General features: G+C 51.7%; 1 protein-coding gene across 3 annotated transcripts in view; it reads right to left on the reverse strand.

The window, feature by feature from the left end:
- Positions 1 to 15,019, reverse strand: part of LPIN1 (lipin 1) — an 80,907-nt gene that overhangs the window by 26,622 nt on the left and 39,266 nt on the right. For all 3 annotated transcript variants that reach the window (XM_049652510.1, XM_049652511.1, XM_049652509.1), the window contains 8 exons: positions 13,451 to 13,580; positions 11,803 to 12,112; positions 10,594 to 10,687; positions 9,768 to 9,958; positions 7,987 to 8,080; positions 7,256 to 7,325; positions 3,811 to 3,903; positions 685 to 764 (listed from right to left, as the gene is read on the reverse strand). In XM_049652510.1, the coding sequence (XP_049508467.1) occupies positions 685 to 764; positions 3,811 to 3,903; positions 7,256 to 7,325; positions 7,987 to 8,080; positions 9,768 to 9,958; positions 10,594 to 10,687; positions 11,803 to 12,112; positions 13,451 to 13,580 (1,062 nt within the window). The remainder of the gene's footprint in view (positions 1 to 684; positions 765 to 3,810; positions 3,904 to 7,255; positions 7,326 to 7,986; positions 8,081 to 9,767; positions 9,959 to 10,593; positions 10,688 to 11,802; positions 12,113 to 13,450; positions 13,581 to 15,019) is intronic.

Genomic DNA, 15,019 nt, shown 5'->3' on the forward strand with positions numbered 1-15,019 from the left:
ATTTGTTCGCTTTTTTCTTCCTGCTAAATGAGGAACGCAATCCTGAGTTTCTTAAGCACGGGATTACTCTAAAGGTAAGGTGACGCGTAAAGGGCGTTAGGTTGGCTCATTCGCTATCTACGTACGTTATCGACATCCTAACTGGTGCACGATGGCATTGCCCTCAGATCAGAGTTGCCCTCAAATCCCGTAAGAACAGATTAACCTGACGGCGAACATTCACAGTACGTGTGAGTTGCCAATACGAACCCCTGTCCGTACTTAGGAAAGTATCAGCAAAAGTCCCAGGAAGTATTTAGATGATAGGGAAAAGCAATTTCCTTCCGAAGGAAACTGATTTCCACGTTACTGTTAATGCTGGTGCTGGCCACCATCATCGCCACCGCTGCTGTTTTCTGCACATCCAGGGCCATCAAACACCGAGACCACGAGAAGGGCTCTAGTTACAGGACGTGCCCGGAGTCTCACGTTCACTTCGCAAGGTAGGTATCTAAGGGCACCACTGCCACCATTTGATTCATGGGAAACGCAGTTAACTGTTCCAGTTCGCCCACGGCTGCAACCCCGGTCCGCCTGGGTCCCAGGCCTGTATGCTCGGTGAGCCCCAGCAGCCCGCAACGGCCACACGTCATGCCCTTGGACACAGAAAGGGGCCGCAAGGGCCCCCGCCAACGCGCCCCGTACCTGGTGGCCATGCCGAGCTGTGACGGCTGCTCCCCGGGGCTGTGGCTCTTGCCAGCCAAGCACTGCTCTGGCTTACTTTCCTGGAGAAGGAGACGAGAAGGAGTCAGGGGAGTACCAGAGAGAAGGGCCGGTGTGCCACGACGGGCTCCCCGGAGCCCAGGGCAGAGCCCCGAATGCCGTCCCCAGTGATACGCACCCCACGCATGGCAGGTGCTGATTAGTGCTTTGCTTGGATGCCTTGAGTGAAGCTGAGAAAAACTGTTTGACAGAAATGAGTCTGTTTTCCAGAAGTGCTGGTGGCACCAAACCAAACTTCATAATCGCCGGAGCTTATGCAAATGCTTTATCAAGGGCTGCTTGGATACCCGAATATTTTCAAAATATTTTCTTATAATTGCTGATAGAAATGCTTGAAAATATTTTCACACCACATTTTGCTTGGGAAAATGCTTCTCTCCTTCTCAACACCACACACTCCTCATAGAAAATGCTCCTCCGATGTACCAGAAAGAGCTCTGGGACTCTGAAGAGATCTGGGCTCAGTTCTGCTTCTCTTGCTTGGGAAGCTGGGGCAAGTCATGGAAGCTTCCAGAGCCTTGTCTCCTCACCGGTAAAAGGGGGGGGGGGGTGATAACATCTACGTCCTAACGCTGCCGTGAGGACCACAGAGATGCTGTGCCCACACAGAGCCTGGCCTGCAGCAGGCAAGGGACCAGAAGACATCCACCAGCCCCCACAAACGTCACGGAAGTCATCAGATGGGAGGACCCAGGGCAAAGGGTGTACAATTGAATCCCACTATTTGCGATCATCTGGTCAGAAGAAAGGTTAGTGGCTTCAGTGTTAATAAGAAAATGAGCAACGTAAACATGAGGGTGACCATCGTAACTTCGGATGAGTACAAACTATATCCAAATATTCGTTAGCTCTTTATAAAATTGATGTGATAACATGCCCAGTAACTTTTAATCTATTTATTGAGGTAACATAGCCACCACTGCCAACAATCCTTTATTAGACTAGTTCAAAAATACGTAACTGAAAAAAATGTATTTCAGTTTTTTTAAGAAATACTTAATTTCACAACTTCATGATTTCCTTCATGCTGGCATTCCCCTTAATTCAAACTGGTGCCAATGGGGATACTCTACAATAAATAGGCCTTTGAAATAGCAACCAGCCCTCTGCCTAAATTCTAGAACATTCTACTCTCTAGGAAGGGAACTAGAAAGGTCCTTTATGTTTTAAGTCACCTAAAGTAAAGTATATGTTTGCTCTAATCTGTTCATACCCTTGGAGATAATGGAATAATCACCACCACTCAGGTATGCTGAAAGAAAATGTCAAAGAACAATTTCCTCTTGACAAAACCTTCCATCAGACTTTTTCCCTTTGAACTCATGGAATAAACAAAGTGAGATCACTGGGGTTTCTGTCAGTATTGTAACAACCGACTTGACTACTGTCCTTGGGGTTTCTCTACACTATATTCCAAAAGTAATCAGCATTCCCTCAAATATTTGCCAAACCCCTGCTCTGAGTCCAATGTGGGCACCCAGGATACCCAGGGATCAGAGCCAGACAGGGTCTCCGCCTTCATGGAGTTTAAGATTTAGAGGAGAAAGAGATGTTAATAGTCACACTAATATGACTACAAACTCTTGACAAAATTTATGAAGGCAAAGTTTCACAGGCAGGACTATGAGAGCAGAGAACAGCAGCCCAGACTAGTCTGCCAAGAAAGGGCTTTTTGAGACACTAGTCAATTAAGTGAAGGGCGGTGAGAGGGGTCCCAGGAACACCAGGCAGTGTAAATGGCATATGCAAAAGTCCTGGGGTAGAGTGTATGTTCAGCCAGTGAAGCTACAGTAGAGAAAGCAGGGGGAGAATGACCAAAAAAAGTTTAAAGAGGGACGCAGGGGCTAGGATACAAGTGTTGTAAGCCATGTTAAGAATATTGGTCTCAACCATGGAGAGACCTGGGATCCCAGAAGGTTTTAAGCAAGGAATAATATAAATTGGACCCGTCTCCTAAGTCGACCAATGCACCTACGGTACAGACGATGAAGAAGAGAGGGTGAGGAGAGACCAGTCGACCACCGGAAGCAATCCTGGGAGGGACGGCGCCAGCCTACGTTTGTGGGGGTGGGACTGGAGCGAGGTGGGTACATGTGAGAAATATTTAAGATGGAAATTGGTGGGACCTGACGATGAATTAAATGTGAGACGTGAGGAAAAAGGAAGGGTCTAGCCTATGGAGGGGCACCGGCACCGTTTTTCCGACTGGGGTCCGGCAAAGGAAGAATTCACAAGCAAGCTGTGAGGCCAGTCTTCGAAATGACCAGCTTTGAAGTGTCTCGGAACATTCACATGGAATAGCCACGTACTCGGCTACTTGGTAAGCGACCATGGAACACAAAACAACGTCTGGTTTGCAAATAAGAGGAGGCATCGCACGGGCATGGGTGGGGCTGCCCGGGGAAAAGGAGGCCCTAAGACAACCCTCGATGACCGCCCCCGCCCCCCGCCAGCCGCCCTCACGGTCGTGGAGCCAGAGCGGGGACAGCCTTAGGAGGAAAGAAGTCGGGTGGACACAGGGGCATGGAACCTTCAAGAAATAGGTTGAGAGGTTGACAGAGAGCTGGGAAAAAAGCATAGGCATCTACAGAAAGGGAAACGAAAGCCATGCATATTGAGACGCGCCCTTTCAGTGACATGACTAACGGGAATCGGTCTACCATGAGGAGTGTGGCCCCATTACAGCTAGACTCACAAGCAGCAGAGGGCTGCTTAACTTTAAACAGAAACGTAAACTCTCAGACCGAACCCCTTCTTTTCACAGATGCAGAAATCCCAGAGGGGCAGTGACTTGCCCGCAGTATCCCCCGCCAGCCAGGTCGCAGGGCCAGGAGGTGAACCGAGGCTCTCTGGCCACACCTCCCCTTCCTCGGCCCCTTCCCCCCACACCCTGGGAGGCCTCTCGCTGCTTCTCGGCAGGGCTGGCTCCCAGAAACCCAGTACTGCGCCTTGGGCACATTCCGCTCCCGTCCGGAGCACGAAAACACACTCCACAGACCCAAAGTCGTCTGGGCTAAGTAGAAGCACCCTTTGGTGGCCCGTGCTTACCTCTTTGATCGTGGTGTTTCTTCCCCTCCATGAAAACCACCACCTTCCGCCCTTTCTGGGCATCTTATCCCTCACGAGAGCTTCCACAGTGGCCTGTTTTAAACGGATGGGAACATAAATAATGGAACCAAAAAAAAAAAAAGATCCACTCAACACAGTCAAACCAAAAGACGCACGCATGCAAACCAAAGGAAGATTAAAAAAAAAAAAAAAAAAGAAAAGAAGAAGAAGAAGAAAGAAAATCAGAGAAAACACGACATACTCTTCGTGGCTGAAAAATTTCCGAGAAGCAAAACCTAATGGCGTCCAAAATTACATGAAGATAACTTAAGCACGAAGACTTAAGAAGATGGTGAAGGGATAAACAAACAACAAATAAAAATAAAAAACATGACGACAACAACAAAAAAAAAGAAAGCATTGAAAATCATTAGTGATTAGTACGACCAGAAGTTTGCAAATTAAAGTGATCTACGGGTTAACATACCGTTACTCTCAACATGATGAGTATAAAATAAAAAATGAAATGACCGACATGACGTATAGGGTAAAAAACCGTTTTTAAACAAACAAAAATAAATAAATAAAAGGCACAGGATCTCTTTAGTGAATGTAAGTTGCCAAATTTTGACCGACTGAACCTGAGTAGATGCACTGGGGTCAAAACCTCACGTATTAACGAGAAAACTCATACTCTTGCCCGAAAGAAATGAGCATTTAATGGGGGAAGATCAAATAATAATTCATAATTTTCTAAGTATTTGCAAAGAAGAAAATATCAACCTTGAGGCAAATCCCAGCACCAGGGAAAGGGTTCACAGAACTATCAGGGAATCATCACCCCCGCTAGTAATGAAAAAACAGTTTACGTCTTTCAGCCAAACAGACTGCAGGTAAGCAGAAAGAGAAATCATTCACGTTTCACCTGAAGCGTGCTTCTTTCGGTCACTTAAAGATCCCTACCTGATACAAAAGAAACTCCTAATATACCAAAAAGCAAATCCTTCATAACCTAGTCACAAAGAGGATAATTCGTACAGATGTTGATTTCCCCATTCCTCCTAAATTCATCCATAAATGTAACAAAATCCCAATTAAAACAAAAAAACAAACTACCAGGATTATCTTCATACCTAGACAAAGCGATTCTAAAGTTCGTTTATAAAACAAAAAGATCCCAGAAAATTCGTAGACAGAAGAGTATTAAGTAGGTCCAAGCCGCACTGGATATTAAAATATGTTTAAAAGCTACAGTAATTAAAAGAGTGTTACGTTGGTACGTGAGTACACATATAGATAGAACAGAAGACAGAGTCCGGAAATGAACCTAAATCCATAAACAAATGGAATACATGCTTGTAGCCGTAACTGCCTAGCAGTGGGGGAAAGAGTCCTCTAACAAAAGGTACTGAGATACTTAGGTAGCTACACCAGACCCGGTGACTTGATGCTCTGGGCACATCATCCCCTTTCTTTCTTGCCAACAAATCTAAAACCCTGTTCGAGAATCAGGTGCAGCATGTTCTGACATCGGTTGGCCTACGTCAGTCATCGTCACTGTTTTGCCCGCAACTGCTTTGGAGGTGATCCCGTGACCAAGTGGTAGCCAGTGGAAAGTGAGAAATCTGTCTCCATCCTTCCTATTTGGGACGTGGCTGTTTGAGAAGACGATGTGGGGGGACAGTCGCCTTGTGAACATAAAGGGAAAGCCAAGAAAATCACAGAGAAGCTAACCCAAACTCATCAAGCCTGAAACCACCAACCTCTAAGACTCTTACTGAGTCGGATAAGAAACGCCTATTATTTAAGCTACTTGTAGTCATTCTGTTTTCTACAAGCAAAGCATCCTGATGCGATAACCCACTGGAAAAAACAAAAAGCAAAAAAACTGATTTGGGTTCCCGATACCTCTCTCACTCTCAGAATAAAACCCAGCCCGGTCAAAGATTTAAGAAAGTACTAGGAAACAAGATGGTCTATTTTCCCAAGTTTTGCAAATGAGAAAGCAGGGCCATTCGAGGGTGATACGAGACCATAAAAGACAGACAAAGTCTACATGTAAAATGAATTCTATATTAACAAACACAATAAGCAGGGCGGAAAACTTACTGACAGCTCGTAAAAAGACTTAGGATGTGTATCACAAAGACTAAGTTTAGGGGCCACGCGCACTCCTCCTGTGAGCTAACTCCTTTAAGGTAAAGGAAACTTCAATTGCATTGGTCCTTTTTCTTACTGCTGTGTAAGAGCTGAGAAATGTAACATAAAAACGTATCCTGGGCCGGGGCTCCTGGGTGGCTCAGTCGGTCGAGTGTCCGTCCGACTTTGGCTCAGGTCATGATCTCACGGTTCGTGGGTTCGCACCCCACATCGGGCTCCGTGCTGACAGCTCGGAACCTGAAGCCTGTTTTGGATTCTGTGTCTCCCTCTCTCTCTGCCCCTCCCCTCCTCGCGGTCTGTCTCTCCCTGTCTCTCAAAAATAAATAAATGTAAAAAAAAAAAAATTTTTTTTTTTTTAATGTATCCTGGGCCACGGATACCAAGGAACCGGACGGGGACAAAACAAAACCAGCAAGGGAAACGTGACCTCAGACAAAGTACCACCACCGACGAGGTCGCAGTCTCCAAATCCCAAAACGCCTCCCCACGCAGGCACGTGCGTGTGCAGGAAGGGGTGGGCACGGACTCAACAAAGTCAGAGGAGACTTTTCGAGAACCTCAGATATCAGAACTAGCTGATCTGCTACAACACCAAATGGCACAAAGCACTTGCTAAGCGGACGAGGGAGACAAGGGGAGGCACGGTCTTGGCAGCACGAAGAATGTATAATCCAGCAGGAAGACGCAATGCTGGAAAACTGAACAATTCCAAGCCCAGTGTGCAGCGGGTCCCGAGGGGAGCATGAGAGCATGCTGGGCCACAGTAGGCCACCAGCCCTTCTAACCCTGCCTCCTCCTTGCGGCCATCACGCTGCCTCGGGTGGCTTAGGAACTGCCAGACCCTGCCCGCTCCCCGCTTGGGCCGCTCGGCCCCGGGGCCTGCTTCCTGGCTGAGCAGCACCGACACCCCCAGCGTCTGATGCGCCGTCTCCCTGCACCCAAACCGCCACCTGCTCCAGCCCTTCTCTCTCGTCCCCTCGTCATCCCTGGGCTCTGACATCCGGGCATCCACCTGCCCACCCTCCGCTGTGTCCCTAGCGCGGCAGGTGTCGGGAGAGGAACCCTGGGGACAGGATTTGATCTGGAACCGGCAGGACTGGGAGGTCTCGCCCTGATAAAGGAGGGGAAGGCCATTCAGCGTGCGAGAGAGGCGGGCTCCACGAGCTCCAAAAGGACGTCATGTGATGAACTTTGTGGTGCTACGAGAACGGTTACGTTCCAACCACCCAGAGGAGTCTCCCCGTCGCTTGCAGGGCCGCCTCTTCTTCCTCGTGTTAAAGCTCACCTTTGGCAAAGGCTTCTGGAAGGCCTGCATCGCCAGGAGCAGAGGGGCCGCCGTTGTCCAGTTATAATACCTGACGGGAGAAAATGAAACAGATGTCAAAGACCAAGGCTCACGCTGCAAGGTCTTACGAGCGTCATGAGAAAACAGTCATGGAAAGTTCTGGAACTCCAGCTGGGTCCCCAACAGGCCAACACCCTAGCCCTCCCCCACACGCCCCTCCCCGGCAGGGCCCCTCGTCCTGCTGACCCCACAGCAGCCAGTCCCAGGGGCCAAGCACAGCCAGGCAGGCGCGGTGGCCACGGTGCCACCAACGTGCCTGTGGCATTTCTTGCCACGTTTCATAAAAAAGGCAACCAGGTACCCCAACTTAATACCTAAACACCCTTGACTTCCCCTCAGGGAGGAAAGCTTGCCAACCGGCTACAAAAACACCTGCACGTCCCGTGACCTCAGACACCCAAGCCGGGGGAGGTACGCGGTCTATTCTGTTCCCGCCTACATACTACACAGGCCTGAGGCCCAGGGGCCAAGTGCTGAGACTGGACACGTTCCGTAATAAAACTAGGTAACACCACAGGACTGTGCCGCTAGTGAAGAGCTAATAATAAACTGGAACGAAGACCTCGTTTTACACCGCTGAGGTTTATACGCCGTCACCATCTCTGCATCTGAAAAAGTGCATTTCCATCGGCGTGGCGTGACAGTCAAAATGACCTCCCAGAGGAACCTACTTATTCCCGATCTTCACCACAAGATTGGGGTCATCAATGAGAGCTGGGTTGTCCACAAACTGCTGATACGACACGGCTTGTTCCAGAAATGCATCTGTGAAGGCAATCGTAGGGAATAAGGAGAAAATATAAGGAACGTTCGTTAAGGCAAGTAGGCTCGCTTTTCACTCACTCGCTCGCAAGTATCTTCCAGCCGTACAGACAATTCTTCCACTGCGCTTGGAAAGGGGCTTCAGTTAGTTCTGGGGAAGGGGCCTGTGCGGAAACGAAGGGAGGCTGGGAGCAGTCGGAGGGGTCGGGGAAGCGTACCCGCGGGCAGCGCGGCTGGGAGCAGGTGTGTGGAAAAGACGCTTTATACACGCATCCGCGGAAGCAGCTGAACGGTAAGCGGGCTCGGAAACCAGGCCACTCAGCTTATCAGTCACGCTTATTGGCGTGAGCTTGTAGTGAGCTCGTACTTCACCCCCCCAAACCTCGGTTCCCTCGTCTGTAACGTGGGGATCGGAACCACGCCTGCTTCCTCGGGGGCTATGAGGTGGGACAAGGTCGTGCACGGAAAGCACGGCGTCCCGAAGGGCTCACTCAGAGTCAGGGCCCCGGTGCTGATCCCTGTCACCTGTTGCAAGTGCCGGAGACGGCGTGAGACCAGCCCGCCCAGGCCCACCGCGCTCCGAGAGGCGGGAAGGCCACCGGGTCAGGAGGCCCTGGACCTCAGCCCTGACTCCGGCTTCTAGAACGAGCTCTGACCCAAAGCCCTGGCTTCCACTCGAGGTCCCCCATTCAGCTGGGCCATGTCTCGAGCCTAGATGAGGGCTCTGACCAGCTCTGTAACCCTAATTTGTTCCTACCCTTTCCCTCGGGGGGGTCCCGTATCCCCTGAACGAAACCAGGACCCAGGAGACCCAGGACACTGAGAGTCACCCCTGTCCAGCAGAAAAAAAAAAACAAACCCTGGTCATGATGCCAACTCAGAGTGCCCACGACACGGATCTTTGGAATCCTGATTCATACCACCAGCTACTCTCCTCGGGGACTCCCGGCCATGGGAATCTGGCCTCATCTGTACGGACCCCCGTGAGATGACGGTGGGGGCGAGTGTACCAGAGAGGGGGTACCACCGACACCAGCCTCCTCCCACTCCTTCCCCGCCCACAGAGTGCTCCCCGCTTCGGGGCTTCAGAGTGGCCGGTGCCCGAGATTCGGAAACACAGTGTGGCTGGTTATTAGAGGGGGAGGGGGCCTGAGAAAGACTTCCTGTAATGGACCCGACCAGCTGGGTCGCATTGAGCAACTTCTTTCAGTCCACCACCAGCTGCCGGATCTGCTGGTTCAGGTTCCAGAATAAAGGGCCCCAGCCTCGCGGAGAAACTCACGAAGCCCTGAAGGGACGTGAGGACGGAGACAGGAGTCTAGGATGGCTTCTCGGGGCAGGAAGGGAAGATGATGGCCTCTGAGCGCCAAGGGTTGAAGTGCACACCCTCACCTGCCGGAAAGCACCACCCCCGGGGAGGGGGGCGGGGTGGGGCGTGATGAAGAAGAACAGTGGAGGTAGGAGGAGTGGTGTGAACGACAGAGCCGTCCGGTCGGCCAACTGCAAGCCGGCAACATTTGGGCCTTGAGCGACAATGAGTCACTTGCCCTACCCCTGAGGCAGCCAAGCGGAAGGCGACCTTGGACGGAACTAGAGAAGCCCAAGCTTCCGGACGTTGCGGCCGGTGGCCACCAGGGGGCGCCCGTGGCTCAAAGACGGGCTCCGAGGCCAGGCTCTGGGGCCGCGCTACCTTTGGTTATCTCCCTGTTGTCGCTGAGGCCTCCGCAGAGGGAGATGGCGATGGACGGCAGGTCCCTCGGGCTGTCCGAGGTGCTCTCCACGCCGCTGTCGATGCCAGAGCTGCCCACGGACTGCGGGGACTGGTTGGCCGACCGGGCGCCGTTGTCGCTGGTGTGTCTGGCCAGCCCGGAAGGCTCTCCGCTGGAAGGACAGGGGGAGAGGCTGTGACATCGAGGCCATCAAACGACTCCTGCCACACGACAGCCCTCGAAGGAGCACGGGAGGTCACCTCAGGACCACGACAGAGAAAGGCAGGCTCAACGAATCACCTTCGGAGGGAAACAATTATTTTAGCCTCCTGGGGTCCCCTCCCAAACCCATGGGAAATGAACTGAGGAGAAGGCACGCTGTCCTAAGAGGCCACGGGACCGCCCAGGGGCCAGCCCTCCCTGCAAATCCCAGAACCGAACAGGGGCCCCGAGGGCCACGGGAGAACCTCTCCTGGGCAGGGAACCTCTCCGAGGGGGCGGCTGCCCGCTCTTGGCCACCGGTTCAGGGTGTGGGCCACACTGCCCGCTGCAACACGACCGTGGGTGTCACCGCGGGAGCCAGCCGCGAGCTTGCGTTCCTGTTCCGAAGGTGGGAAGCCAGCCGCACGGAGACCCCCACGCGCGTCTCCAGGGGAAGCCCACTGTCGTTACCGGTTGCTTCTCACAGTAAAATCTGAGCCTCCCGCTGCCTTTTTCTCCCTCGCTCCTTAGTCAGCCATGAAGGAGGAAACCAGACTCACACAGAGTCGCCTAGACAACGGTAAGAGGAGTAAAAATAAATCTTACTTTTTGGGAAAATACAGCGCAGCCACTTCCGGGTCCATATCGGTGAGGTCGTCCAAGTAGACGCCGTCGGCACCAAGGTGTCGGCTTCGTTTGTCTGCAAGAGCAAACGGGCCAAGTCAGAACAGCGACCTTCCAGAAGCGCGGACTTCTGAGGCGCACGAGACGGCACTTAAGGCGCAGTGTGCAACTGTGCTCACAAGCGGCCCCCTGGCCCAAGAGCACAAGGGTCAGAAGTCAGCGGCCCGACTCCAGACGCCGAGCGACCCCAGTGCGCACGTGACCCCATCACCGCCAGGCGTGCGACCCTGACCAAGTTCTGTCACCCTGCGGCGTCTCTGTCCCCCCGCGTGCGAAGCGCCTGAAGGGTACTAGGTGCTCCGAGTGTTGAAGCGATTCCTGTCATCATCCTCATTAGCATCACATGATGAAGGCACTCATGAAGCAGGCCCTTCTCTGGGCCAGGACTCCCGGGGACGGCAGCCGAAACGGTGCAGGGCCGGTCGCGGCGCACCAGGGCCGCAGACCCCCTGCCCACCTCTGCCAGGGCGTCACATCACCAGCTCACACACGTCCGGAAAACCGCACAAGGCTGCGCGGTTACCAGATCAGGCGTGACGTCAGCGCCTCCGGGTAGGCAGCTGGGTGTGTCTTAAGAGAGCAATTATGGAGCACCGACTGTGTGCCAGCCGCCATTCTGAGTGCAGGGGACACAAAAGGAAACCAGACCAGAAGAGTCTTGGTCTCACGGAGCACGTATACGTGAGGAGGGACGTTCCCGGCAAAAACGGGCCAACACCCAAATGCTCATCGGATGCAGGGATAACACGGCGCTCGAGGCAACGAAACCAGGGCAACGTGCTAGACCGAAACCCGGGGCAGGGGGAGAGGGGACCAGGATGAGCTCCCTAATCAACTTCCTACGTAGCCCCAAGTGTGTGAAAAAGACTGCATCCCTGTGGATCCCAGCACCCCGATCTACAAAGTGAGGGGGCTCACTGCACCGCCCCCAACGGCTCCTTTCGTCTGATTGTCTATAACTGAATTCTGATACTTTAACACCTTCAGCAAAAGGGCACAAACTGAACGCGACGGCTGTCCCAGTCCAGCACCCACCTTGACGTATTCGGAACAACCGAGAGAAGGAACCCAAGCGTGCAGACAGAGCACCAAGTTCACGCACAAGGAGCCAGCACACGCGGGCCTTCCCACCTTTTTTCCTGGAAGGAGAATCTGTCTTGCTCGCCATCGGGGCCACGGTGGCAGACAGGGGCTTGGGGTCTTCAATCGCGGCTAAAGGCGGGGCCGCGGCTCCTAAGGCCTCGACATCTTCTTCGTTCACACACTGCATGTCCGTTGGAGGCTTGCTCGACTCTAAACCGGGCGGCACGGGAGGCCTGGCCAGCGTCGGCGACTGGTCACTGAACGCATCTGAAGATTCACTCTGAACGGTCTGAAAGTGCGTCTTATCACAGACTTTCCTACCGTTCAATGGACTGCAGTCTTTCACCTTGTGTGGAGACTAGATCAGAAGGGCAGAGAGAGACAGACAGACGGACACAATGGTCAGAGCGTGGGCAAACAGGAAAACAGAGTCAGCTGGGGAAAAACGATCAACCAATTAAAGATCTGCAGAACTGTCTGCCCGTTTGACGGACATTTAAGCCTCGGGAGCCACCCGGCGATTTCCATACCTGCCAAAAGATTCTAGAAAAACCAGACTATCCGTAGCAAATGAACTTTCATATATAACATCAGCTGCCAAAGAGAAGTAAGTGGGATTAGTAAAGGCCGACAGATACAAGAGGCTCAAATAAACGTCCACCAGTGGAACAGGAAGTATATTCATACGGCGGGTATTTCGCAGCAATGACAAGAGATGAATTACAACTACACACAACAACATGATGAGGGCTCTCAAACCAACCTCTGCTGTTAGAGCAGGGGGCTGTTGATCCTTCTGGGGGGTCAATCTGAATAGTAACTACAAAGGGTGGGGCTTCCAAGTTGCTGGTTAAGCCCCGCTTCTCCGTCTGGGTGCAAGTCCCATGGATACATTCATAGTGTGAAAGTTTATTTTCTGCGCACTTATGATCTGGGCGTTTCTCTGGATGCAGGTTATATTTTAATGACGTTTTACCCCCAAAATGTGAGTGAATAAGTAAAGATTTGGCGGTCGGTTCGCCTGAGTGGGAAACTAACATTTGATTCTACTTCTCCAAGGAGTTTCTAGTTCTGGAAAAGATTTATCCAAACAAAAACCAAAATGCAATTTATGGGTTAGAGAGAGAAGGGAGGGTATTCGTTTCTGGACCCGATCTCACAAGCTTCTAGCACAAATGAAAACAACACTACAGCACGTCTGTGGTTGGAAGCGTTTTGCCAGAAGAAGTGATGGGTTAGCATTTTCACGCCGTTTCTCCAGCAACAAATGACACGAGTTTGTAAAGATGCTTGGCTAGGTCAGCACTATAGCCTGTGGGCAGTGAAATCAGCATTTTTCTGTGAGAGCTAAATATAAACCCAGAAAAGGAAAGAATCCACAACTTTGCCCCAATAGACCTTTCCTGCAAAGGGTTGTTGGTCTGGATTCTTCACAGGAGTGCTTTCAATGTTCACTCATTCATTCGTTCTTTCATTCGTTCATATGACAAGTATTTACTGGGGTTACAAGACGCTCTAGCACGTTCTAAAGGCTTTACGATCTTTTTTAAAAATTTGTAAGAATATTCTCAAGATTCTTTTAGTAGACTAGAATATGAAACAAAATTTCTCGAAAGAAAGGATTATGATGCCCATTTCACGTTCTTAGAAACCACCTTCGGTGTATGGCAGAACGGAGGCAGGGGGAGAAACTTACCTTTGCAGCCTGGGGCAATTCTCCCCAGAGCCAGAGCATTTCTAGGTTATTCTTCTGCACCGTCCTATCCACGGCCTTACTGACCAATTCCGAATCACTTTTAGGTGTTGAAGGTCGGGAGCCTGAAGGACTTAAGGAAACACAAATCCACGATTAGACTGGGAAGAGACACTTTTCTTAGATGTTTTCGGTCCACAATTCTACGGTTCCAACAGCCCAGAGAATGCACACAAGCTTCATGACATTCCCACCTGTGGCCACCAGGGGGCCACAGAACGCGCGGCAGGTGGAAGGCGCCTCCCAACGTGGGCCACCTGCCCACCTGCTGGCGAATTCCAAGAGGAGAAGGGGCATTTAGAAAGGAGAACTGAGGAAAAGGCAGATGACAATAGAAAGGGGGAAAAAAGAGTTGGTTCTCACCTCGCAACCACCCGTCTTTCCCCACCTCGCCCTGAGCTCACCTCCCCTGCGTTCGTTCTCCACGTCCAAACCAAGTCTGGTAGCTCTCGGCTGCGGAGGGGTCCCGCCTCTCTCAGACACGCCCCCATCCGATTCTACATTTAACACATTTACGAATCCGCGCTGGCTTCGAAAACAGGGACCTGTTTCGCGTGCCAACTTTGCCACAAATGCCGGATGCCAAAAATACACTCGCTTAGCGTGGCAGGAGCCTCTACGTGGAGATTTTTACAAAATACGGGATCTTCCAGGAATCCGTCAAAGACCCACCCGTTGGCTAAGGCTCGTTCTGTAACAACACAACCTGAGGCTGAATTCTCAGGCCAGCTTTTAAGTGGCTAGAACTTGTGTTCTCATCCCTCTATTTTCTGTATCTCTACTCTTTGGACAGGAACGAAGCCTTCCCTCTGTCCAGCCAAGAGTGACCGGCCAAGAGTAATCACCTTAATCTATAAACTTCTCACAGCATCCTGAACAACATCCGGAGGAGAAAAACATAACTCACTTAATCATTCCCTGCCTTTATTCTCCCACATCATTTCCCCCAGCGTTAAACGATGATACTGCACGAAGCAGGGGATGACCCTCTTCCCCAGACCTTCTAGTCTTGTGAGCCACCACTCACAGCCATGCTTGGCCTCGCGGACCTGAGCTCGAGTTCAACTCCAACCGAATACACCTTCCCGTCAGGACGAGGAGCGGTCGTGGACGAAACCCAACTTGTATCAAACCAACAGGGACCCTTCATGGCCAAATCGGTCCCCAGCTCTGTCATCAAGCCATCTGGACCAGACTAACCACTCTCTCTCCGTCCTCCATTTCACACTGAGGTGCTCATAGGCTGGTTCGTCGCCCATGGCGCCCACTACCCAGCAAACCATCAGCCCTCACGCTCTATTTCAGCGGCATGTGTACTGGACGAGTGTATACAACGGGACATGTCTCCCAACACACCAACACACCCTCTTCTGCCCTCTGGGAAGTGGTCCCACAAGAGGAAGCCGGAGCGCTCCCTACATCTGAGGGGTAACGTGCTCATCGCCCTCCTACCTCTCTTGCTTCCCTCTGGTCCTACAATTACGTTTTTCTCCGAAGGGCCAATGGTCTTCG

Source organism: Panthera uncia (genome assembly GCF_023721935.1).
Source record: "Panthera uncia isolate 11264 chromosome A3 unlocalized genomic scaffold, Puncia_PCG_1.0 HiC_scaffold_12, whole genome shotgun sequence".
In the NCBI taxonomy this organism is placed as follows: Eukaryota; Metazoa; Chordata; class Mammalia; order Carnivora; family Felidae; genus Panthera; species Panthera uncia.